Here is a 27,466-nt window from a genome sequence, read left to right on the forward strand (position 1 = left end):
TATTTTAACACACTTGAGTTCACAGATATACATACTGTTAATATTATTCATATTCTCTACTCATACTTTATGTATATTTGTATTCTTTTAGTTGTATTCTATTTTACTTAAATTTTTGTTTTCCATTTTTGTATCTTGTTTTTATAATGTTGTATTCTCTCTTTTCTTATTTTCTGAAGTATTGTGGTTTTTTTTTAAATTCATATTGTTGCACTGACTGGACTAACAATGACAATTAAAGCTATTCCATTCTGTTCTGTTCTGTATGAACCCAAAGAGATCTGGACTCTGTCTCAGTAATAGGACACAGATGGAACCATACTAAACCATCCCAGGGCTCAGATCCAGGCTCTGGTCAGTTTTAAGGCTTAGTTCAACACTAATCCCTTTTCCATGGTCCATCTGAGCTAAACTGTCCCCATATTTATATAAATGTGTAAATAAACAGAAGTGTGCACTGTTGATTTGTCCATTCAATCCCAAATGTGCTGCTGAGTTTCTTTCTTGTGGTAGATGTCAGTGTCAGTCCTTCCATAAACAGGAACATAAATCTGTGTTGTTTTGAATCTAGAATGCTGGTTTCCTCTCGATCTCCTACTAAATTCTAAACTGATGTGGTTTCCTGGTGTGTCCACACATACACACACATTTGGGTTCAACTCTTCTTCTAACATCCATCCACATCTGCTTGTTTTGGTCATGTGACTCTAGTTGGACTCAAAGGTCTTTCCATTACAGTTTTGGGTCATATACCAATTTTTTTAAAAAAAAATCTATTTCATATATTTTTGTTCATTTTCTTAGTTTTAGTCATATACCAATTTAACTATGAAAAAACACCTCAAACAACAACCATTCAGAGAAAAACTAGAGCTTGGGTGAAACTGTTGTTTTTCCATTAAATATATTATATATTAAATATGAACAGTTCCATTCAGTTAATTAGAGGATCAGTGGAAAAAAGACCAGTGTTTACACAACCCTTCCACGGGTTGAGTTTGTCACCACTGTGACTCCACACAGGTTCCACCCTCTACAACAGGGGTGTCAAACTCAGATCCTCAAGGGCCGGTATCCTGCATGTTTTAGATGTTTCCCTCTTCCAACACACCTGATTCAAATGATGAGCCTATCATCCAACTCTGCAGAAGCCTGATAATGACTGTCAGGTGTGCTGGAAGAGGGAAACCTCTAAAACATGCAGGATACCGGCCCTCAAGGACCAGAGTTTGACACCTGTGCTCTACAACATGGGGCCCGTGAGCCAAAACTGGCCACTACAGGGTCCAATCTGGCCCTGGGATTGAATTTACACAGAAGATATTAACAAAGGTTTTAACATGTGGAAAAAGACAATCCTATGACCTCGAAATAATGACAACTGCAAATGTTCACAGTGTTTTAGTGTAAAACGGTAGAATATGGAAGGGTTTACATTTATAAACTATCCTAAATGGAAATAAACCGAACAAATATGACGTAGAATCAGTGTCATTGGACCAATATTCTGTCTGTTACTAAATGTTTTGTGTATTTGTTGTAATGAACATGTAAATGATGAACGTAGGGATCATGTTGAAACTGCACTTATTTCAGTTCTTTTACACTAGTCTCATTTTTAAAGAACAGTCTGCAGATATTTGTTTAGTACGACGGGCGTATTAAGGCCACAAAAGTAAAAAAACACACTTACACTGACAATAGTGTCGTCATATTTGGAAAATAAAACCACAATATAACAAAAATAAAGTTATAATTTAAAAACAGGTGGAAAAATATCATTTCCAAAATACAGTCGTACCCACTGGTCACATGATGGACAACTGGAACATTCTGGGAGGTTCTACTTTCATTTGGGGTTTAAACACAAAGGCCAAATACCGAGCCTATAAGCCCCGCCCACCAAATACTGTGCCTACTAGAACCGCCCACCATCCACACATTAGCATTAATGGAAGGCCGTTGAAGACAGTTGGCACATGTTTGTGTTTGTTTGGTCGTATGAAGTGACCAGATATGGACTAAATGTCCTGTTCCATTTGGACTGAAGGGTTAGAGGCAGACCCAGATCTAAATAAACCCAGTTTGATGGACAGACCCTGTGTCTGTACAGATTCTTAGAGGATCTTTTGCACCAAACTTTCATTGTACCTTCTCTTTACTGAGGCACCGGCAGATGAAACTGATCAGATTCGTCACAGCTTCTTCTAAGTTTCCTTTGTTGACATGAACAGGTTTCAGTCCTACTAAGTGTTTCAGAGTTCAGCTTCAGTTTACTCTTGGATCTTTGCTCCATCTCTTTTCCAGCGCTCTGCCTCCAGATCGGAGTTGTTCTGAAGAGTTCCTCATGTTCTGTGTTGGAACAGGTTGAAATAAAGTAACTGACACAATAAGTGTTGTGTTCCACAGTCAGACTAAATGTGTGTTTTCACCCTGGGGAGTCAGTTCATTCAAGGCTGATGTTACTGACATTGACCTCTGACCCCCCTGCTGGTCTAAGAGGTGGACTACACACCAGCTGACTACTGGTCCAATGGAGATCTCAGCTGTCGTTCTGTTCTGATGATGGCCAGACTCCTACTGACTGGACACAGATGACCTCTGACCTGCCAGTCACCAACCCGTCCTGACCCACCTGACTGATGTAGGAGGTGTGGGCGGTACGGAAGGATGACTCCGCCCAATGTTGCCTCAACTTATTAAAGGAAAAGTACATAAGGCGTGGCTTACTTCTGTAAACAGAACTGCTCAGACTCCACCTCCTCTCCGCTCAGCTACGATGGCGGGACAATAATGATTTTGTGATTGTGTCACAGCTGCGTCCTAAAGACATGCCCGGACCAAACTCTACACAGTGGATAAGTCTCATCTGTTGGACAGAACTGTGCACTACAGCCTCATCCACACTGAGACCAAAACAAGATTTTTAATTTTCAAAAAGTTTTCTGTAAATGCAGCATCGTCTCAGTAAATGTGTGACCTCACAAAACCAATGAAGACACTGCGATACACATCAGGCCTGGAGGTGGCGCTGTAACACTGCCGCAGAAATACACCAAGACCAGGGAACACACGGTTCACATTGTGCGCAGGAAACATTTTAATGGTAAACAAATACTGCGTGTGGGTGGGGTTAGCAGGTGGAAGTAAACGAAGGGGCGGGACTATGGCATCGATTCAGAAACAATGTGAATGGTTTGAAATCATGGATATGACAGGAGGCGTTCTGATATTTGTTCACTGAGACCCGGTTTCAGATGTTAACATATTCAAGTTCCCAGAATGCCGGATCCACGCCATGACAAGCTTCAACAGATACTCCTGAACGCATCCTGTGTGGGGGGCGCCAAAGAGAAAAGTGATTGGTTAGAGGTACAAACCCACTACCCAAAGGTCGAAAACACAGAAAAACAAGAAGAAAATAATAATAATATAATGGATTGGATTTTATATAGCGCTTTTCTAGACACCCAGAGCACTTTACATTACTGATCCATTATTCATTCGCTCTCACATTCTCCCTCTGGTGGTGGTAAACTACATTTGTAGCCACAGTTGCCCTGGGGCAGACTGACAGAAGCGTGGTTACCAATTCGCGCCTACAGCCCCTCCAACCACCACCAAACATTCATACGCATTCATACACCAGTGTGAGTGGCACTGGAGGCAAGGAGGGGGAAGTGTCTTGCCCAAGGACACAACAGACTGACAAGGATAGAGCCAGGATTTGAACCGCCAACCCTTTGGTTACTGGACGACCCACTCTACCAGCTGAGCCATGGCTCAGGGAAATCCAGCGTGAAGGACGCACTGAGCCAGGGTCAGAGGTCCACTTCCACGCTCCATACTCTGCCTTTCATCTGAACACCAATCAGAGCAAATCTATGGAAACAGACCTGATGGAGAACCATTGGCACCGATGGACTGGACTGTTGAGGTTCTGGTTTGGTTTAACGCTCTTCAAACAACATGGAACACTCAAATACCCCTTTTCCGTCTAACTGGTTTGGAGCCAGTGCCAGCACCGGTTCTTTGTGTTTCCACTGCCTAAGCACCGGTTCCAAACAGGTTCCAGGTAAACACATACTTAGAGCTGGGCTAAACCGGGGCCAGACTAAACACTGGTGATGCTACCTCCTGCATCATCGGTGGACGGGTCTACAGACCAAAACAGGAACAGTGAAAGCTATGAACCGCCATTTTTAAAACTACAACCAGCGGGTTTTTAGTTTAGCTTTTAGAGAAAGAGTTACAGACGCTCAAAACATGCAGCAGTGGACAGAGGAGACGGCCCAGGACTTTCTGACACCGCGGTCTTCATCCCAAGTCCAAGACCAGGTGGAGGGAGCCAGACCCAGATGATCATGTTTGACACCAACGTAATGATGTGGCTCTGACTGGGCTCTTGGCCTACAGAAAAGCAAACCGGTTCTTTGGAGGCACCAGGATGGAACCAGTACCGACCTGGCACCAGGTTCTTTTTGGTGGAGAAGGGGTGTGTGACCTTTGACCTCACTGGGCTGACTCCAAACACCGGAGTGTTGGAGATCTGATACCACAGGTTCAGTGGAAGGTGGTTTTTAGTCCAGTTGGTTTGTCCGGATCAGAATAAACCTTCCACATCCAACCCGCGTCCTGTCTTCATCTATATCAAGGGGGGTCAAACATGTGGCCTGGGGGCCAAAACTGGTCCGCCGAAGATTCCAATCCGGCCCACAGTGTCAATTAGCAAAGTGCCAAACTTACACTGAGGACATGAACAGTCAATGGTGTTGGACTGGTTCCAGTTCAGGTTCCACCTCCAGACCAATATGAGCTAAAGTCCAACAATAACAGAACAACCTGTAAATAATGACAACTACACATTTTCTTCTTGGTTTAATGTGAAAAAAAAAACCCATTACACTATGAAAATATTAACATTTACAAACTATCCTTTAACAGTAAAATGTGAACCTGAACAAATATGGACAACCTGACATGTCTGAGGAAACTCCATGTCATTTGAACAGCATTCTGCCTGTTCAAATGTGTCTGTAGATCCACTCTGATCTGATGTTCAGAATAAGCTCAGACATAGTATTGAACTTATTTTAGTTCAAAACTCCAAAACTTGAACAACATTCTGCTTATTCCCACATTTTGGTGGAACGCACATGTTTAAATGATTAGTTCAGGCGTTATACTCATAAAATTCCATTTATTTTTCTTACAAAATTTGAGTTCTTTCAGGTTATTCACATCTTCATTGTGAAAGGATAGTTTGTAAATGTCACTAGTTTCATAGTTTAATGTTCTTTATTGCACTAAACTGTGTAGTTGTCATTATTTCTAGGTTTTTCTGTTATTTGACTGGTCTGAATGTGAACCCTGGTCAACATGGACTAACCTCTGCCTGGTGGACCCTGGTCTACGCAGACTAACTGCTGCCTGGTGGACCTTGGTCTACGTGGACTAACCGCTGCCCAGTGGACCCTGGTCTAGGTGAACAAACCGCTGCCTGCTTCACTGAGCTGGTTTTGAAGGTGATGATGGTCTGGTGTAAGTTCCTCTAACTGGTCCTTTAAGTCTGAACCTGGACCATGTGGTTCAGTCCTAAAGTCTGGACTGAAAACATCCTGATGCAGGTCTTGCTGCTGGGTTTGACCAACACTTGACTCTCCCTCTGCAGGTGACACAGACCAATCAGGTGTGAGGTACCTGATGACATCACACCGTCCAGAAGAACCATAGTGATGTCATCATGCTTTCCTCAGACCACAGATGTCTAACTTGCATTCTGGGTAATGTAGGATGCAGAGTTTAACCATTGTTTTTGAATTTCCAGGTAAGGTGGGCGGGCTGTGTAGGGGTCAGGCGTCAAGTTAAACCTTTATTTACGTCGACAGCTGCCAGTGGGCGGGGTCTACAGTGACCATGTGCACACTCTCGTTTTTATTAGCTTTATTTAAAACCTCAGCTCCACTTTATTGGTCCCTGCTTTGTAAAACTTTATTGTTCAGATCCCCCTGGTCCTTTATTGATCCATTGTCCCACTGGGCCTACCAAAGCATTCCAATTAATTATTGATCACTTTATTCACAGAAATAAAGAATCAGAGACATGAGCTGATGAGCCACAGTAGGTAGAATATCAACAACAGATCAGTGCAGTGTTGCAACAGCACACACTTACATCTGTCAACAATGAACCACAACAACAACCACAACAACATCATCATCATATGTGGCGTTGTGAGAGCGCCGCCCTGCTGCCACACACTCCCACTGACTACAGAACAAAAGGGTAGATTGGGTATAAACCTGGCTTCTCTAATGGCCTCCTTGTGAGCCTGGAACATCTTGACGTTGTTCATGTTGGACTGCCAGTACTTCACGTATCCGCCGTGGTCCGCCGTCAGCATCCACATGTCGTTATGAGACCACGTCATGGCCCGGACCGGACTGTCATGGGCCTGGACACAAGAGGACACGGGGGGTGGGGGGGACATGTCAGCCCGATGACCACAGCTACATTCATCAGCCATCAGGTTTACCAACACTGAACCCTTTACACTGACCCTCTGATCAGTATCTGATTATTATTGATCCTGTAAACAGTCTGATCTGATCTGTTTGATCCCATAACAGCAGTAATCTGATTAGAATAAACTAGTGCGTTGACCTGTGGGGAACCCCGGGGTCTAGATGTGGTTGTTTTGATGCTGGCAGAGCTGACTTTAGGGAAAAAGATGAGTCTATATTTTATAAGTAGTGACATAATAGTTGTTTGGTAAATCGTTCTTTAAAATTTAAATGACAATTAAAATTTTAATACCGATATCTAGGGGCTGAAGTTAATAAATGCATCATTCCTGCTTTTAATTTCATTTCCCATCAGGCAGCATTGTACTGCACTTTCTGTCAACTGTCATGAGCAACGTAATGTAATTGTGAGACCATCGTGTCAAAATGACTAATATTTGCCAAACTATTGGTCCTATCAACTTGTCATTTTTGCTAGTCTGTTCCTTGACCAAAAATAAACGACAATTAATATTTTAATACTGATATCTAGGGGCTGAAGTTAATAAATGCATCATTCCTGACCACGCCCATTGTCTCCAAATGTGCAAGACTGCTTCCTGTCCCTCCCCATGGCAACTGCATAGCAATGTGATTTAAATCAGCCCCTCCTGACTTTAAAAAAGCCAGTTTTAAAGAAAGAAGATATTTAATGTGGAGATGGGACTGTCCCTCAACTGTAGGAACCAAATAGTCCAGTTACAAACATCTACATTTCTCAGAACCACACACACACACACACTGAGACCTTCCAGCATTATAGTAAAGCTCAGATGAACACCCCTGGATCTGTCTCAGTCCTCCCATGTCTTCATGCATGTTTACAGGTTCATCTGACTGATTTAGTTCAGTTACATCTGAACATGTGCAAAAACTACTACATCACAAAAAACACAAGTGACGTAAAAGACAGAAACAGGAAGTGGGATTGTATGTCACTATGTATGAATAAACTCTGAAATAAATCCGATAATGGACTGATACAACTGAACCAGGGTTTATGGATAAACAATTTTTCTGAAGTGACTGTAAACGCATCATTATCTGATAATTACAATGATCTGATTAATAATGGTTATTGGATTTATATCATCATGCAACGACGCCAGTGTTTATTAACCCTGTAGGGGGGGTGGGGTCTGTCTGAGCCCCACCCTTCACATCTAACCCTAAACCAGTGGTTTTCTGATAGACACAAACGTGACGCACAACACCATGTCAAACAAAAAAACCCACTTAATGTGGACCTTCAATGTGTACGACAATAACATGCAACACACATGACCCACAAACACCACTTCAGGACCATTTCACTGCACGAAGAGTTTACACACCAGCTACTAAAAACAGACTAAAGGGTAGTACTGTGTATATGTACTAGTACTGCCTGGGTTAGAACTAACAGAATACATGCCATAAAGAAATCCCACAATAGCCAGGGTGTGTGTTTACCTGTAGGATGGTCTCAAAGTTGAAGGTGAGTCCATTCCACAGAGTGAACTCTCCACTGGAGGCTCCGGTGACCAGCCGGCGTCCTTCAGGAGTCCACTACACAAACACAAACACATACTCAGCTACACAGTCCAACAGGTTCCACCCCTCCCCCATCAACACTCAGTGGGCACTGCTCTTACCCTTATGACGAACACAGGACACTTGACTTTGTTGGTGGAGGTTCGGACAAACTTGGTGGTGACGGCGTTCATGGGGTTGTTGAGCATGCCCACTGGAGGCACCAGCTGCAGAGACACATGGAAAACACTCAGAGATACACACTCAGAGATGCACACAAGCACATGAAGACACACACACAGAAATGCAGACATGCGCACGAAGACACACAGACGCACACACAGACACACATGCACAAAGAGACGCACACATGCACATGAAGACAGACGCACACGCACATGAAGACACAGACGCACACACATGCACACAAAGACACAGACGCACACGCAGAGGCTTTGCACTGTGCAAACACTGACAGCAGTGAGGCGTTCACTGTACTCACGTCATTGTAAAAGCCGGCATCAGGCTGAATGGCTCTGAAGTCTCTGTGATCCCTCTGCCACAGACGATTCTGACAAAAAACAACAGGAAGGACAGATCAACATCGCTTAAATTTTCCTGCGTGCTGTCCGAACGTAGCCTTGGACACAAAGCTGCCACAAAAAAACCTACACTTCCAACCACACACAAACTGCCACACATGAACACAATGAGTCTAATGCTGCCTTCAGGTGCTGTCATGAAGATGAGCCGCTCCACTTGTGAATTCTAAATTACCAGTGTGTTGTGTTCAAGTGCTTTTGTTGTGGTAGTGAAGTGAAAAATGGCTGAAACCCAGTTAATGCTGACCTGATACTGGGGTCAGACAGTTTAAGACATGTTCATTCATCTAATACAGCATGTTATTTATTGGTTTTTGCTAAATGAGTAAAATCATCTGCTAACAGCAGCAGAATGTTAATAAAACCATCTCTTATGCTTGGCCATGAAAGCCTCGTTGCTCTTCACCATGTTGAAAAGGTTAAAGGTCATTTTCATTTTGTGGATCAACATTTTTCCCCAGTTCTCCTGTGGAAAGTATAACATGAGGGGACATTCATGTCCAATTGGTAACTAGTATTTACCGAGATTCCCGTAGCACGTGAAGGCAGCAACAGACTCAGACTGATCAGGGTTCTCGCTAGCGTCACTGAACGTTGGGGACCCTGACGCTGTCCTTGGGGGGCCCCCCCCCCCCGACGCTGAGATTTGACCTGCAACGCTGTCTTTCAACCAGCGTAGCGGTGTTTTTTTTTTTTTTGTGTGTGTGTGAGATCCAGACGTCGCGTTACCTGAAAATATTCCGTCATTGACGGATTTTTTTTTTAAATGACGGAAAATTCTAAATTCGAAAATTCGTCCGTCATTTTGACAGATTAAAATACTGAGAGTAATCTACTGTTAACCTTTCCTGCTCGGCTCGTCCGACCATAGTCAGCAAGCACAGGGGAGATTTCCCCCAGGGCCAGTGTCGGGGTTAACTCCCTTGCCAGTAGTGGAAGACAGCAGACTCAGGTCCTTGCTCTCAGACAGCAGCTTTTATTTTATGCACAGTATATCAATGTTGGTACACTTTTTCCTTCTGTCCCTCTTACAAAGTCATATGCAAAACTGCCACTCCCTCACCTTGCTTGATCACTCACACCAGAAGCACATGCACACACGACACACCGCTCTCACACTTGAAGGAAGGAAGGAAGGAAGAAAGGAAGGAAGGAAGGAAGGAACACACACACACACACACCAATCTCATAACACTACCAAAGAAAGTTTTCACACAACACTGAACAGAACCTGCTTGCAGGATCGCCGGTCTGTCTCTCCCTTAACAAGGCATCAAACAGTCCATAACAACATCCTACCTGTATATAACCCAACAGCACCACTGTTCACAACTACACTGAATACAACAGCGGTACTTCAGTCGAATGACTCACCGTTAGTCCACCTGTAGTAGACCCCCTGTCCAGCTGATGGTGAGTGTGCATATTAATCAATCAGTGTCAAGTCTTGTGTCGTTGTTTTGCTGACTTTAGCCAAAATTAGATGCTACTTTGCTAGCGCAAACTGTGAAGACAGCCAAGTCTCCTTGGTCATTTTAGAAAGCCCAGTAAATGGGATGGCATTGATAAACGCAGTGAAAAAAAGAGGGACTGATGCGGTGAAAGATGATGGACAAGCAAGGAATACGCCAGTTCTTATGGCATTTGGTGTGCTATATGTACGCATTTTCTACCTTTCATGTGTTATTTGATGGCATGTAAATTTGTGCCGAGAGCTCTGGTTCACATAACCCAAACCCTAACCCTCAGTGCATGGTATTTGACACTGCGTGAACATACACAAGGAAAGCTTCTATTGTCTACAGATAACACATCAATTAAAAGTGGCGTAAATAATTATGCGAGTCGTGATATCATGTTGGTTTATCAGCCAGCAGCAACTACAGTTGCTACATCGAGATGTTTTTGAACATTAAATACTACTAAATATATCTATCAATATCACTAAAAAATAAAAATTTGAAATGATGGTTAATATGTTATGACAGAATTTTTACGAGCCTGTCAGTCAAAATGACGGACAATAAAAATGTCTAGTGCAACCCCTGGTGTGATCGTAAAGTTCTTAGTGTCTCTAAAGAAACAATGTTTGTCTTCACATGGCTTGTATTTTCCCAGACAGTGTCTTTGGAATAAAACGTTATTTTTTCTTGTATATTGTCTGAGTATCAATTTGTGTCAAGCTCCCGTATGGAGTAATTTCCATCAATAATTACCATTCACAAATTGGGGAAAAAAAGACAAAAAAAAAAAAAAAAAAAAAAAACAGTTTTTACTTTTAATCATTGTTGTAACAAAGACAAAAACTTGGCTTAATTCCTCAAAATTTGCCCCTCAAAATGCAGGAAATAGTGTTTCAGAGAGTTCTAAATTTCAACATTGTCCAGGGGAGGATGCCCCCAGACCCCCTACAAAACTCGCGCAGCACACGCCTGCATACATGGTGTCCCTACGCTGTGAAAAAATCCCTAGTGAGAACCCTGCTGATGGTGATGAGGTTTGGATTCTCACCTGTTACAGACCGATGAACCCATTACCCCGGAATTACAAACAGCAGGTTTTATTCCACCAAACTGCACACACCGACGTTCGTGAACGCGGCGTTACACCAACGTTTACAAATGCAGCATCAGCCTGATTATTCCATATGCAGACGTGACCAAACGTTATCCATCCATTTAAAATTGACAGGCTACATTCAGATGTGCATTTGTGTTGGTTCAATGGCGGTCTGAGCCCCAGATGTGGGCATGGCCCTGATGTAAAGGTGTTACCTCCAGGTATCTGATGACAGATGGGTTGTAGTCTATGGTTTTGCGGTTGACCGCCTTCCTCATGCGTTTTCCATCGAAGGTCAGCTGCTGCATGGCCTGCTGCTGGGCAAAGTCCGGCCGTTTGTAGAACACCTGCCGAGGCGCCTGGTGCTGGAAGCGCGGCATGTGGAAGAACCGCTGCGGAGAACCGATGTCCGTCGCCATGGTGACCGGCTCAACCTGCAGGAGGAGAGGAGGAGTTTATACCTGCATCAATGTGGCGGGAGGGGGAAACCACAGATGTTTCCAGTGGTTTGAGAGGAGGTTTGAGTCCAGTGTCATCTCCGATTGTTCAAAACATGTGCACATCAACAGACCAGACTTCAAATTAACACCTGCCTCATTTAGCACCAGTCTGTCGGTCTGACACATTTATAAAAACATCCCAAACAACTGAGGAACAACAGCTGCTGAAGTTCACTATGACCACTATCATTACCTCCCACTTCCGATACGTTATCAATAAGTCTGAAACCTAAGTATCACATCCAACCTCAACACTATCAATAATCTATATTCAAAAGACACTATCCGTCACATCTGATGCCAAAATAGAACTCCTGACACATGTTCAAAGTGCATATGACTTTGGTCACTAATTATTCCTCAGATCTGTCCAACCCCATAATCTCTAATCCGTTCGTCTGTCTGTGATTACACACCTGAATCACTTCGAAGTGGACTCCATCACGAACAGTCCGTTTGTTTACATACCAAACCAAAACGTCACTCTGGGCTTTTCAGAATTTCATGCAGCCGCAAGAAGCAATGAAGCCATTTCTGTGTTTGTTGGTGTTGTGTCCATACTGTGGCTGTGTGGAATTCCCATTGCAACAAAATTTCCAAAAAGGCCCGAGTGACATATTGGTTTGATATGTCGACAAACCTATGGCTTGTGATGGAGTACACTTCGAAGGTGTTCACTGAGAGGGAAGTGATTCAGATGTGTAATCACAGAAAGACGAATGGATTTGTGACACTTAGGCTATGACTCAGATTTTACTGATGAAAAATTGGTGACAAAAGTCATACGCAGCTTTAACAGTCACAGAAACCAACAGTACAGATAATCATGTAAAACAGGATCAGATTCCATAACCACTGTTCCTAAATTAGTCAAACACTGGAACATGGCTAATTGTGCTTTGGACTGGGTAATGACAGAGCGGAGCCTGGCTTCACCACATCATCCCATCAGCCTTCCCTCTCAACAGGTGGAGAGTAAAAATCCAAACCCCATTCTGTCCTACTCAAGGAGTGTATGCAATACAGTCCATTAGGACTACTGCAAACGATGATTTTAATAACTGATTAACCTGTAGATTATTTTAATAACTAATCGATTCATCGGATAAACATAAAAGACTCAGTTCTCACAGATCAGTATTTAACCCACAGAAATATATTCTACAGCTGAGTCACTCATGATTTCATCCCATAATGACTTCAGGTTTAGTTAGTGAGCACTAACCCACTACCTAGACTGATTCTAGTTCCAGATTAGTCAGATCTAGTCCAGAACCAGCTGTGGTTCTAGTCTATTAAACAAGTGTTGGATGGATTAGTTCAGTTAATGATAGGTACCGTCAGTCTGGTTCTCTGAAAAACACACATGGATGAAAACAGTACAATTACCACAGTAGTGTCTAACTAGCTAGGGGGCTAAAGTAATCAGGACACGTAGGCTAACTTAAGCAAGGTTTACATGCTGCTCCCATTGGACACCAGAGCCCTGTTCAGCCCAAACCTAGTGCACAGTGGGATTTGGCCCATTTTTTCCTCCATATTCCAGTTTTGTTCCATAAACAGTGCAGTACATTTGGTCCAAACGGAGCTGTCGATGACACCGCCAACAGAATGGAAACCTAGCTTTAATGTGTCCATCACTGGAAGCCTTAGCCATGCTGCTCTGGGTTTTCCTCTAGTACACTAGTGTGGACACGCCTCCATACTAACGGGATCAACACCCAACTGATGAATTCAACGTCAACTCTTAAGAATCGATTTGATCCATTCATTGTTACAGCACTACAACCCATAGAGCATGTAGAATGTCACATTTAAACCAACTGGATTCCTCACTCTGGAATAATCCAAAAATATATTTTAGGGAAAGTATGGTATAGAACCAATGGCAAGATAAATGAATAAGTGATTTGTATGAGACAGGGACATTTATGACATATTGAGATCTTCAGAAAAAATATAATCTCATAAGCAAAGGGGATTTCTAGTGATACCTACAAATTAGACACTACACCAGCGGTAGAGTTAAGCTAGACTTGTGCTAGCCTATCACTACATCACCATTAGCGATGCATTTTCCTGGCTGGCGAAGTTGTTTTCAACTCGTGTAGCCACAGTGGTGAAGGTATTTTTTAGTAAAATCAACCAACTTACATCTCTGATTGAAAATGTCCGAGTGATAACCAAGGAAAATAACAAATGCGGTCTCCACTACTGAAGAGCGCTGCCGAGAGCGATCGAACTCACCCGAACGTTTCCGATTTTTTACAAATTCACACTGCACACGTCACTTGTGGGAAGTTACCGCGGAGCGGTGCAGACTGCCACCAGTGGAAGTGAAAACGAAACTTATGGCTCGTTTCTCTTTTCTCTACCTGCTGAAGCTTCGCTTTTAAACCTTTCCAGCGAAACGCTGCAACATTAGTACCACATTAGTGTTGCCTCTATTGTCTCCATGTTTGTTATTAGACTTTCTTCTTCTCAAAAAACTATACTGTTCCTCATGGTATTTATCCAGTATGGTTAATTAAGAGTGGCGCCCCCTGGTGGATTAATTGAGAAATGCTCATTCCAACACATTAAATGTCAGTAGCAGCACTTTGTTCCAGTCAGACTAATGACAACAACAATAAAGCACATTTACAAAAGGAACTAAGAACTAGAATGGGATTATTAAGTACTAGTATCGGTACTTGGTATCGGCAAGTACTCAAAAGTAAGTACTCGTACTCATACTCGGTCTGGAAAAAAGTGGTATCGGTGCATCCCTAATGTATGGTATCATACTCAGAGGTTTCACTTTGAATTTTTTTATGATCCGGATCTTCGTTTGTTGGAATGTTATGATCAGATCCTTTACATCATCATTGCACCTGTCCATATTTAATTACCTAATGACTTTATGATAAATCATATCTCACTGGTAAATTTATTTTATATTGAATCTCATGAACATCAGTGGTCAGAATAATTGTATTTATAAGTCTATCATTTATTGTTGTTATACATTAGATTAGAAATAAAAATAGTTTAGATGAAAATGTTGATGCAAGTTTTTTTTTTTTTTATATATGAAAGTGAAGCCAGACTGAACATATTTTTAAGCTCAAAATGCACCAGAATGCAGGAAAAAGACTTCATTTTTCCTAAAATTTCCTGGGGGAGCTATGCTCGTCGCTGCGGTCCACTCTGTGTCCTGCTGCAGGGACCCAGACTGGCTGTGGCTTTTTGTGGCTACACTCATTTCTACTAATGTAGCCATGGTGGCTGTTTCTTTCATTTTCCTAGCGTAAGCACAGTTAAGTGGTGAAACAGTAAGTAACCCTCCAACTGAATACTTCATGTTACCCCAGAGGTTCATAAGCACCAGTGTTTCAGAAAACAGTCAAAACATTCTACAGAGGGTCACTGTAGAAGGGTCAAAGCAATGTGGCACAAAGACCTGGAAGATGATACTGAGGACAATGAATGATCAGATTTTATATCAAACGTGTGAAAATACATCAGAGAGGCGAGAGGGAAACTTATTCAATAAAAGAGTCCATGGATATGATTGGACTTCAACTAGGCTTCACAGAATAAGGACAGCAACCTTTGGTGGACATGTCAGAAGGAGGGGGGCATACCATCTGGGACTGTCCAGTGATTTACCCATTTGGGTGTCAAAGTACTGAGAGACTGGGAAACTGGTTGGATTCCACTATGCTGTACACCCACAGCTTTGTCTTCTTGGCGACAAGACCATGCTACCTGGTATAACACACAACAATTTACTGTTTGAAAGTTGGTGTGGTCACAGCTGCAAGAATGATTCTACTCAACTGGAAGAAGCCAAGATGTCCCTCTGTGAAAGAATGGACTGACCAACTGATTAACATACGATACACACGTCCCAACGTACGACACACACATCCCACACACATGTCCCAACGTACGACACACACGTCCCAATGTACGATACACACATCCCAACATACAATACACACGTCCCAACGTACGACACACACGTCCCAACGTATGACACACACATCCCAACATACAATACACACGTCCCACACACACGTCCCAACGTACAACACATACGTCCCAATGTACGATACACACATCCCAACATACAATACACACGTCCCACACACACGTCCCAATGTACGACACACACGTCCCAATGTACGATACACACATCCCAACATACAATACACACGTCCCACACACACGTCCCAATGTACGACACACACGTCCCAATGTACGATACACACATCCCAACATACGATACACACATCCCAACATACAATACACACGTCCCACACACACATCCCAATGTACGATACACACATCCCACACACATGTCCCAACGTACGATACACACATCCCACATCACACATCCTAACGTACGATACATTCATCCCACTGTACGATACACAAGTCCCAACGTACGACACACACATCCCAACACATGTTGTCAAGAACCAGCTGTAAAGGGAAAGCAAATGAGGCGTGGGATCAGTTTTGGTTGCAAGTTCATCTCAATTTAAACTAGAATGGAAAGAAATGACTGACTTTTTTTTCTCTTCTCTTTCATGTCCATTGTTTCATTTTATTTTAGTGTTTAGTGGCTGTCTGTTTTTTGTAAAAGTTGTGTACTGTGTCTGTTCTATGCATGCTGCTTTGAAAAATGAATAAAAATTGAATTATAAAAACAAAAATAATCACTGTTCCTCTGATGAGTTTGATCTCCATGATAATGTTTCATCTGTAACTTTTGCACCAACAAACAGAAAACAGTCAGAAGCAGGATTAGTCTTTGAAGAAAAGGCTTCAGATATTCTGAATTTGTTAAAAATATAAATTAATTTGAGATAATGCGTCAACATTCACCAGTCGCCTCCAGATGAAACACTTCCATCAACGCCATGTCAGCATTTTCCCACATCAACTTACACCCAAGTCGAGGAATCATATCTATTCATTCATTTATGATCAAATATGATTCAGCCAAAAACACCATAAAAACCTGAAGAACAGCGTTCATTTGAAGAACAGCAAAAGCAGAAAATACATCCACAATAACTCCACTTCTACACACTTCACATGATGTATCAAACACACAACCGAGAATCAGGATCCAGTTTCAGTGGGACCATATCCAACATTTAAGTCCAGTGTAAAGGCATTCCTGAGTGGACATTCATGTCATTCACAACAGACAGCGGTCAACTTTAACCTCAGTTACTTGCAGTCGTTCGTACCAAACTGTTTGGGTTCAGGGCCTTCGATACAGTACGGAGGTGTACTCAGCGAATACATGTAGCCTATGTGAAGAATGCAAACTCGCAGGAAGCAGGGTGGACACCAGCAGAACCCATGTGCAAGGGTTCCTCTATATACATCGGCAGTGGCGGCGCTGCAAATGACCCCAAAACACTTTATTCTGAGGTGGGGGGGACTGGGGGTAAACATGACAACAGAGAGTAGAGCAGAGGCATAGAAAGTCAAGTCGGACGTTCGAAGCGTGTTTAACTTTCACTTCTGGTTTTCAGTAGTTACGGAACACCACGCCACCCCCCGGGTCTCCTTCACTGTACTCAAAATGCATCAAACCGAAGACCCCTGTACCAAAAAACTCCTATACCACACTGATGACTAACATTTACGAAACACGGTTTACAGCAGATTCAAATCTTAGGTTCAGATCCAACCAAAGTCAAAATCAGTGTCATAAAGTTCCAACTATCATTTCTCAAACAGGCTCATTTTTAAGCTTAAGAACTCTATTTTATGGAACTGTTTACTAAATTTCAGTATTACTTGTAAAAAAAAAAAAAAAAAAAAGATACAAAGATATAATCAATATAAAATGAAACCTAAAAAGGATTCACATATGTAAATGCACTATTAACTTTAGTATTTGTTCTTGTATCAGTGATATTTTCAGACTGTGAATCTGTTGAACTAATTGTTCAACAATACATGGATATTCAAAGGTTCTGTCCAATACAATTATTAGTCCAATACTCTCTGCTATTATCTGTATATATCACTTCAGTTGCAATTTGTCTGTTCAAATAAAAATTTAGGGATCATCTATTTGTAGTGTTTTAGTTCCAGTCAGTGTTTCATTACAATACTGACAGAGGTCCAAACCCCTGTCCCATGCCCCAACAGATTTGTGTTCATCAAAACCGATCATTTCTACATATTGATCCAATATTGATCCCAGTTGTAGTTTATCATCAGAGGGGTAAAGCCCCGTTTCATTTAGGATCCATTTATGATGAGAACAGCATGTTTTGGACATTTGATAAAAGTCAATAAATGATGTTCATTTCAGTCCCCGTGTCACGCAGCAGGAATTTAAGTATTTTTACCCATAAATGTTATTTGTGTCCAGTTGTACCTGTGTCATGTGACAGTACTTACTCAGACCTATTCATCCATGTAATAAACAGATCAGTTGAGTTTAAACACAGGACACTATTGGACAGGACATGGGTCCCCGTATCACTGCTGGATCTGGACCTTTACTGAACTCAAACCAACCATTTCTAGCCCATGTGATGAATACCATCATAGCTCAGAATCATTAAGACGTGTCCATTTGTATTATACACAAAATGTATGTCCTTCATAGACCAACATTCACTACAGGATCTGGAGTTCAACAGGATTTTACAAAAAACAGTTTAATGAAGACAGGTTTCCACTGGTTTGGAAATGTAGGGTCAGGGTTCAGAGGGTAAAGTCCCACTAAATAGACCAAAGCAAAGACACAAACCCACAACTTTACAAATATACCTCTAAACCAACACAACACACGGCTTCGACCCAAGCCCAAACACGGACCTCTACTGAGGTCATGGTTTCAGAGGTATTTGACTCAAAAACCCGGTCATGTTGGAGTTCTTCACACCTTTATTTGGTTTCCATTTACACCAACAATCCTTCCAGTCACCTGTAACACACTGAAGTCACCGGGGAAACAACACGGGGTTTGGCTGCTCTTAGCGGCCAGGAGGCTAGCAACATGCTAACGCACCGGACTGTCCGTTCAAACAGTTTCACATGTTCCACGTGACGTGCGGCGGACCCGGGTAGAGGTGTCCGTGTTGTTTCCTGGAGAAGCGGTCTCCGTCTTCCACTTATTTTCTAATGAACCGGAGCTGAAGCTAACGCTCTTAGCCGTATGAGCTAACTATGCTAATCGTTCCGGCCTGTAAACACGCCACGGCCCGCCTCATGCCGACTCTTATAGATATTAAATGTTGGGTTTTGATTAAATAAAGCCACATATATGTATGTATTATATTTTCTTTATATCTTTTACAGTGGATGGGTTCGGTTCAGTTCGGTTTGTTGCCGCAGTGTAAATGGCGGCCTCCCCGTCCCGTCTCGGTGTTACCCCATCAACAACAACGCGCTGCCGCTCAAAACACTCACCTACAATCTCCGCCTCAGAGTTTGACTTCACTATCTAGCTGTCATGAACTGGCTACACCGGTCCACAAAGCTTTTCTCTGAAGAAACCATGAGCGCCTCAGTCTTTCTTCAACTCTAAAAAAGACAGGTTAGTCACTTTAGCCGCCAGCGGAAGCCATCTTGCCTCTCCTTCTTCTCGGCCCTGACAAGAAGCATGCTGGGAAAAATTCTTCAACGCGGGAGACCGCGCGGTCTTCTGCATACAGGATTCTGGAAATTGAGTTCAGAACGGTTTCAGACGTACCCGGAAGAGACCAGAATCTGGAATTAGTTAAGACATTGTGTTGGAAATCTTATTTTTATTTCGTATATTTTAAAATTTGAAAATTTAAAAACAGGGCAAAACTCAAAAATGCACAGGCAGAGAGCGGCTTCCTCTCAATTCCAATATGTACGGAAACAAAATCATAAAAATTCTAAACAATTTCAGACTATGAATTTTAAAAGCTACACACACTGAGGTTCTTTAAAACAACTGTTGACTGACTGAACACCGACAGCTGCAGTTACATCTGATAAAACAAACGGAAACTATGACCAATGATGACTCAGTCCGTCCATGAAGTCCACCTGCAGGACCACACCTGGTACTACAATGTCCTTTCAGCTGGATCTCAGTTGTTTTATTCATTGAACTTGTCATTAGTTGTGTATTTTCTGATTTTGTAGAGAAAACTAATCGCTTAAAAAGAAAATGAATCTACACTGATACTGGTTCTTAACAAATGGTTATTTTTCTGACACCAATTATGCACTTAAATGATAAATACATGACATGAAGGTACAGTGACCTTGTCCCTTCAGTGGACATTGGCCCTTCAGTTTCAGTGGACCATGACCACTAATGTGAATCACATGAACAGTTTTAAGGAAACAGAAGCATCTAAAGGGAACAAATACAGACCAAGATGAAACTTTATTCAAAGCAACAATAATAATAACAATAATCATTATTTAACAGAAGACAAACAGCCCCCCCCCCCCCCCCAAAAAAAAAAAAACTAACAAAAAACACATCCTGTGTGTGTGTATGCGTTCTGAAGCCAGTCTGTCACTCAAACCCTCCCGTTGTGTTCGCTCTGTAAAGGCTTTGCTGCTCCTTCCCTTGACAACCTGTCGGCCTCTTCATTTCCGTGGTAACCAGCATGACCTGGAACATGCATCTGCAGGAAGAACAACAGACTCAGACAGTGGGTGGAACCCCACCCCCGACAAGCCCCTGGGTAACAGTTACAGTGGATGGAACCCCACCCCTGACACGCCCCTGGGTTACAGTTACAGTGGATGGAAACCCACTCCAACACGCCTCCTGGGTTACAGTTACGGTGGATGGAAACCCACCCCCGACACGCCCCTGATGTTCCTGTAAACTCTGTGTCCATTGTGGACAGGGACAGTGAGGACAAACAGGACTGAGTGGACACACCCCTCCCCATGCTGTTTGTCTTATTACTATTGGTTGGCTTATTTGGACTTGACCTCTGATTACTCCACCCACAAACCCTGAACCCCATTATTGGTAAAACTTTGTCTAAAGTGTAGTTTGGATTCGACTGTTTCTGTTCTTGTGTTTGTTCAGAGTTAAACAGACTTTTAGGATATGAATGTCACAGAATGAGACAAAACTGCGTGGTTGTCATGTGACCTTTGTTTACCCTAACTCTGACCACATAACGGTGCTGTTGGCGGGTTTATGAGGGTGGGTGTGGATGAAATGGCGTCAGCGATGTCATCATTTCAACCAGGACATAATTATCTGTTTATATACAAACAGGACCTCAGGGGTCTCAGGTCCAGGTCGTAATCCTGGACCTGTATGGTGTGTGGTACTGACCCAGACCACGTCCAGCTGAGCATTCAGTTGGTCCAGCTTCATGAAGTCGTCTTTGTTGGTGACAGTTCCTCCAGACTTCAGCCTCCAGCCGTTCACCTTCCAGCTCCTGACCCAGTTAGTCACACCTGGAAGACCAGAACCAGAACCACTCAGACCAGAACCTCAGAGTCTTGACCCCCCTCTGCCACTCGGTCAGAGTCCTGGTCCTGGACTCACCGTTGATGGTGAACTTGCTGTCGGTGTACAGGACCAGCTTCTGGATGTGGTTCTCCTGGGCCAGTTCCAGAGCCCTGCAGGCCGCCTGAGTCCAAAACCAGCAGGAGGCACATCAGAGCACACACAGACACATCAGAGCACACACACAGAGACAGACAGACAGACACGCACACATACATACACACACACACACACACACACACACAGAGACAGACAGACAGACAGACACAGACAGACAGACAGACAGACAGACAGACAGACAGGCAGGCACGCACGCACACACGCACACACACACACTCCTGCTGACAGGTCAGCTCTTACCTGGATCTCTGCTCTCTGGTTGGTTTGTCTTCCCTCCAGTCGCTCTGCAACATTTCTGAAAAAGAGTCAACAAATGAGATCAAATAAATAATCAGTAAACTATAATATGACATGTCAATCATTTGGATGGAGGTGGAGCCACATCCAGGGGGTTTACAGTCACTCAACCTTCTGCTCTCTCTAAATACTACAATACCCATGAGCCTCAGCTGCTGTTGCCATGGAGACTCAGTGTGTCCGTATGTAGAAACAGGAGAGTCTGAAGCTCTGTGCTTTAGATGTTGTAGGTGAAATGCATTCTGGGAGATGTTGAATAAAAACCGGTTAACTCAAATTAACCCTGAACCGAAAAACTACAGTGAGTCTGATCTAAAACTAAGCTGACATAAACAGACTGAACTTAGAAGACCCTGCCTACATTTCCCAGAAGCCCCTTCATTTAGTGTCCAGTGTGATTGTCCTCACAGTGGGTGGTTACAGCCCCAGTAAACGCCGACGCCCGCCCGCGCAGAGCTCCTCCCATTGGACGAACAGCAGCCATCGGTGTAAACAACCACAGCATCACCTGGGGAAAGAAAACCAGCACAACTGAGAGGCCCCGAAGGCAATGCAGACCCCAGAGGCCCTGAGAAGCCCCAAAGGCAACGCAGACCCCAGAGGCCCCGAAGGCAATGCAGACCCCAGAGCCCCCGAAGGCAACACAGACCTCAGAGGCCCCAAGAGGCTCTGAAGGCAATGAAGAGTTGACTGACCCTAACTGCACCACGTGTTTTCTAGCTACATGAGCTGAAGATAAAATGCAGTTCAAAACTCCACTGACTTAACTAAATCTACTCATCATATTTGACAAGCTGACCATTAATATCTCACAATAAACAAACAGGCCACATTTACAGTCATTTCTCACCTATTTGACAAAACAAAGCTTCAGTAGCCAAACTAACACCATATATTACACAGCCCTGAAAGCACCATAGACTGGAGAGATCTTGAATGCACCACGTCCCTTGTTGACTTAAACACACAACATTTGTGATGGGCCCTGAATGCACCACTCTTACCCATGTAGGTAAAACTGTCGGCACTCTGTGGAGAGGTCGTCTCCACCCGTTTGAGGCGCTTGGCTGGAGTCTCCGCCTCCTCGTCTGAGTGGCATCTCTTCTGACCAATAGGGATGTACTCTAGAGGCTCCGGACCTCTGTTTGGAAGCGTGAACGTGGACATGTCTGGGACTGTGGATGAGAAAGGACAAACTGAGTCCATGTCAGCCTGATTTACAGACCTTTCCAAAATGTATTGGACAGGTTTATGTCCTGATGTGTCCATACATCTCTCATGTCATCTGTCCCTTTTGTCTTATTTAAACTTATTTAAAACCACAAATAAACCATCAACTACTCTGGTTTCTTCAACTTCTTCCTCTAAAGACATGATGACTTGTCATTTATCCGATTGTTACTGATGTGGACTGATCTAAGTATTTGTGGACACATCACTGATGTGGACGCCAGAGAATAAAGGACTAGAGCAGGTCCAGGCCCAGATCAGAGGGGTCTGGAGTTGTCCTACATGTTCATTTTTCCTGACCCTCCGCCGTCAAAACACCGTCTACACTGGTCCGATGTGGAGTCTCACAGGGTTTTGGCATCATTTTGGTCATTATCACTGGTTAAATGTCATCCTGTTGTGATGACATCGTTCTGTTGATGCATCTGGGTCTGGGTTAGACCGTCCTGGGTTTTATTCACGGGTCAGACTTCAGCGGTCTGGGTCTGGGTTAGACCGTCCTGGGTTTTAGTCACGGGTCAGACTTCTGTGGTCTGGGTCTGGGTTAGACCCGTCCTGGGTCTGGGTTAGTCCCGTCCTGGGTTTTAGTCACAGGTCAGACTTCTGCGGTCTGGGTCTGGTTTAGACAGTCCTGGGTCTGGGTTACACCAGCTCTGAAGGGAAAGAGTCATGAGACCACGTTTGTTATGATCTGATGTTGTAATTAAAATTAGACTAATTGAAAAAAAACAGCTGTGACCCATTTAGGGTCCAGATCCTAAACCATCTATGAACCACCACTGGACTCCATCCCATCCTGGTCTAGTCCACAGCAGACTCATGATCCATTTGGACAACCCACAAAAACAAACGTCATCTTTGATCTGAGGTTGGATTCTTTCTATTGATCTAGAACACATGAGGGTAGAGGTGTGCATTGGCTGAGGGGGAGGGGTGGAAGTGGGTGGGGCTTAAAGGAGCAGAGTGCAGTCGGTGAGAGAGATATGGAAGACATATACTTTTATCAGAGTTTTAGGGAGGTTTTAGTGGTGAATTCTGTAAACAATATATAGTAGTGACAGTGCTGTTTTTGGACTGTTCTACTGGTGTGATTTACGTGTTTTTGTCGAGTTTCACTGTTTTTTTCTCTGTTTTTGTCTGTATTTTTGTGGTTTGTGTAGTTGATTGATAGTTGTATCTGTAAATATTCTCTTAATCTGTGTATATTTGTAAATATGTGTAAATATTCTCTAAATGTGTGCATATTTGTATATATGTGTAGATATTCTCTAAATGTGTGTATATTTGTATATATGTGTACATATTCTCTAAATGTGTGTATAATTGTATATATGTGTAAATATTCTGTAAATGTCTGTATATTTGTATATATGTGTACATATTCTCTAAATGTGTGTATAATTGTATATATGTGTAAATATTCTGTAAATGTCTGTATATTTGTATATATGTGTACATATTCTCTAAATGTGTGTATACTTGTATATATGTGTAAATATTCTGTAAACGTCTGTATATTTGTACATATGCGTAAATCTATAGTCAGATCTCTCCAGTTCATACACAGATGCAGTGTGTGTATTTGAATCAGCTGATGGATGTTTTTGTCAGTGAAATGAGAGGCTCTGTCTACAACTAGACCCAAAGTGTACACAGACTATCAACGGGATCCAAATGACACCAAAGAACCACAAAGAACAAGAAGAGCATGGACACACAATGATCTAGAACAACGAATCAACACATGGAAAATACAGGAAAGGGTATTATAGAAACTCAGAAAGTTTCAACATTTAGTCTTGGTTTTCATAACAAATGTAATAAAAAATGTACTTTTTTCCCCTATAACACACTGTTTTAAGCATTTATTACAAATAACCATGCTGACGCTGTTGGGGGCCCTCACCAAGGGTCTGTCCCCCAAACCCCCCCCAAGTCCTCTCCTATATATAAAAAACCTATCCTCCATAACTGTTGGACAGTGGATGTGAACCCAGTCTGAGCTCCATGGACCTGATAGTGTCAGAAGAATGAACCCTAATCTCCACCTACTGAATGAAAATGAGCCCAGATGAACTCTGGATGGTAGAACATGGACATCTGGAAGAACACCTACAGGAACCACATTAGATCAGAATCAGCTGATTATTGACGATTTATGTCCAAAAAACTGATGTTCAATTACAGCGCCCCCATGTGGATGACCGATAAAACTGATAGAAGCTGAAATCCATAAGGTTCTTCCACTAGGGGTCCACTATGGTGGTTACGAAGGAGAAGACTCCAACAGAAGCACTAGAATAAACACCATGGAGATCTGACAGAACCACTAGAATAACATCAAGGAGCTCCAACAGAACCACTAGAATAAACATCAAGGAGATCCAACAGCACCACTAGAATAAACACCAAGGAGATCCAACAGCACCACTAGAATAAACACCAAGGAGATCCAACAGAGGTGGTTCCAGCTGATCCTGTTGGCGGTAAAACTATTATGTCCCTAAACTCAATTTCAGGGACATAATTATGATAATTAATGAACAGATTCTGAAAGTTAAGTTCTTCCTGAAAAAATAATTGGCAAAAAAGACATTTTCCGACACAGTCATTGTAAAAAACAACATAAATACCAGTAGTTCTGGTCTAATGGGAGTTAGGAGTAAGAGTTACAGATGGGAGCAGGATGTTTGGACAGTGAAGCGCCATTTCAGCCTCGGTACCTTTATTTGAGGATGCAGCTGCAGACGGTTCCACTCCTCTGACAAACGCCCAGGCATCTGCCTCCGACGCAAACTTCTTAAATGCTGCAGAAGGAAACTTATCCACCTGACTTTTACATTCATCCCTGAAACACAGCAGAACAAGAACAGAGAACAAGAAGAACAGAGAACAAGAAGAATAGACAGAACATGAAGAACAGACAGAACACAGAGAACAGAGAACAAGAAGAACAGACAACATGAGGAATAGACAGAACACAGAGAACAAGAACAGAGAACAAGACCAATAGACAGAACACGGAGAACAGAGAACATGAAGAATAGACAGAACGCAGAAAACACAGAACACGAAGAAGAGAGAACATGAAGAAGAGAGAGAACAGAGAACATGAAGAACAGACACAACACAAAGAACAGACAGGACATGAAGAACAGACAGAACACAAACAACAGACAGAACATGAAGAACAGACAGAACATGAAGCACAGACAGAACTGTTCAATTGTCATATTGCACATTGATGTTTTATATTCTGCATAAAATCAATAAAAACAGGTTTTAAAAAATGGTCTCAGCAAATAGATCAGAATAAATGTTCCATGGTTAAAACTCGGCACCAAACCGGACACTGGGGTGTTTCCATGACAACAGCTTTTGCAAAATTAACCTTAACTTTCAGTGGTGAAAACCAGGAAACCCCTTATTTTACCCATAATTCAACGGGGTTTGGAACCGGTTCCTCAACACAGGTTTAATGACGCTGATGTTCGTCCAATAAAAACGGACATGTGTGTTTGAGTCCAGTCTCACCAGGTTTTGTAGACCCCAGGTTGGAAGCCTTTCCTCACTGCGTAGTAAAACGTGCCCTTCACCATGTCGTCCACTGCACTGCACACTGTCCTCCGAAGTCCCCTGAAAAATCCGCTAATTCTAAACATCACTGTCCCCAGAACAGCAGCCGCGGACCGGAGCCGACGGAAACCATGATGGGGACTTGGACTCAAGCAACAGCCTCTGATCGGCTACGTTTACTGACCGTTTTCGCCGTCAAACACTGTAATTATGAAGCAAGTTCAGAGGAAAAGCAGCTACACAACAAACACAAACACATGCAGCTAAGCTAGTACTCTGAAGTTAGCCGATTAGCAGCAAGGTAAAAAAAAAAAAAAAACACACATTAAAGCAATTCTAAATAACGCCTTTGTTTCTACTTAATATATAAGGTGACAACTTTACTTTGGACGTTTCTAAAAGAACAAAGTGGCGAATTTTTTTTTTTTTTTAAAAAGCAGGAGCCCGTCGTCCTGCTGACCGTACCCAGAAACCAGAGCTGTTCTGCGCATGTGTGAGAATACTACTTCCTGTCACTTGTGTCTGCGTCTCCAAATAATTTAAATAATTTGCGGCAGTTTTTTATTTATTTATTTATTTTTACAACGATATCTTTATTTTAGTAGTCATGAATAACAACAACAACAACAACGATAATGATATTAATAATGAACGTCATCATCATTAGACTGAAAATTTTCACGAAAAAGAAAAATTAATTTGAGTTTGATATGCATAAAAATACTGATTTTTATGAAGTTTCGGTGTGTTTATTCCATAAAAAATTATAAATAAATAATTTAAAATGATGAAAGAAATTATGTATAAATGATCAAATAAGTACAGTGTAAATAACCTCTTATTTGACGTCATCACAGACGGTCTGGGTTAGATATTAAAAAATACATTAATTAATCAATTAAAACAAACAAACATACAAAAACGGGCTGGGTTAGCTCAGGAGCTCGAGCCGCCGCAACTTCAGCACTAACGGTAACCGCTGGTAAGTTTTACCCCTACGAGCTGTTCAACGGTTTTTAAGGC

The 27,466-nt window shown here is 42.5% G+C and overlaps 2 protein-coding genes across 2 annotated transcripts in view; both read right to left on the minus strand.

Annotated features, from left to right (window-relative positions):
- Positions 1–19,276, minus strand: part of LOC115437183 (pre-mRNA 3' end processing protein WDR33-like) — a 29,817-nt gene extending 10,541 nt beyond the window's left edge. Inside the window, exons 1-6 of the mRNA XM_030160365.1 lie at positions 19,171–19,276; positions 11,452–11,670; positions 8,578–8,646; positions 8,198–8,302; positions 8,016–8,111; positions 6,303–6,454 (exon numbers count right to left, since the gene is read on the minus strand). Coding sequence (XP_030016225.1) covers positions 6,303–6,454; positions 8,016–8,111; positions 8,198–8,302; positions 8,578–8,646; positions 11,452–11,655 — 626 coding nt within the window. The 5' untranslated portion in view covers positions 11,656–11,670; positions 19,171–19,276. The remainder of the gene's footprint in view (positions 1–6,302; positions 6,455–8,015; positions 8,112–8,197; positions 8,303–8,577; positions 8,647–11,451; positions 11,671–19,170) is intronic.
- Positions 19,277–19,809: 533 nt separating this feature from the next.
- On the minus strand, positions 19,810–26,840 carry LOC115437225 (ribonuclease H1-like). Its single transcript, XM_030160446.1, has 8 exons — positions 26,402–26,840; positions 25,591–25,715; positions 22,642–22,812; positions 22,046–22,145; positions 21,581–21,635; positions 21,260–21,344; positions 21,044–21,168; positions 19,810–20,372 (listed from the first exon to the last, which is right to left on the minus strand). The coding sequence occupies exons 1-8, from the start codon at positions 26,527–26,529 to the stop codon at positions 20,265–20,267; spliced, it is 897 nt and encodes a 298-aa protein (XP_030016306.1). The 5' UTR covers positions 26,530–26,840; the 3' UTR covers positions 19,810–20,264.
- Between the last annotated feature and the right edge of the window lie 626 nt (positions 26,841–27,466).

This window comes from Sphaeramia orbicularis, chromosome 17 (assembly GCF_902148855.1).
Source record: "Sphaeramia orbicularis chromosome 17, fSphaOr1.1, whole genome shotgun sequence".
NCBI classification, from domain to species: Eukaryota; Metazoa; Chordata; class Actinopteri; order Kurtiformes; family Apogonidae; genus Sphaeramia; species Sphaeramia orbicularis.

Bases quoted from the DNA above. Each gene is read 5' to 3' on its own strand.
- LOC115437225 (XM_030160446.1), bottom strand. From the start codon at position 26,529: ATGTTTAGAATTAGCGGATTTTTCAGGGGACTTCGGAGGACAGTGTGC. The intron at 21,636-22,045 runs GTGAGGACAATC...ACTCTTTTTCAG, and splicing joins TGGGGCTGTAACCACCCACT to AAATGTTGCAGAGCGACTGG. The intron at 21,345-21,580 runs GTAAGAGCTGAC...TTTTGGACTCAG, and splicing joins ACCAGAGAGCAGAGATCCAG to GCGGCCTGCAGGGCTCTGGA.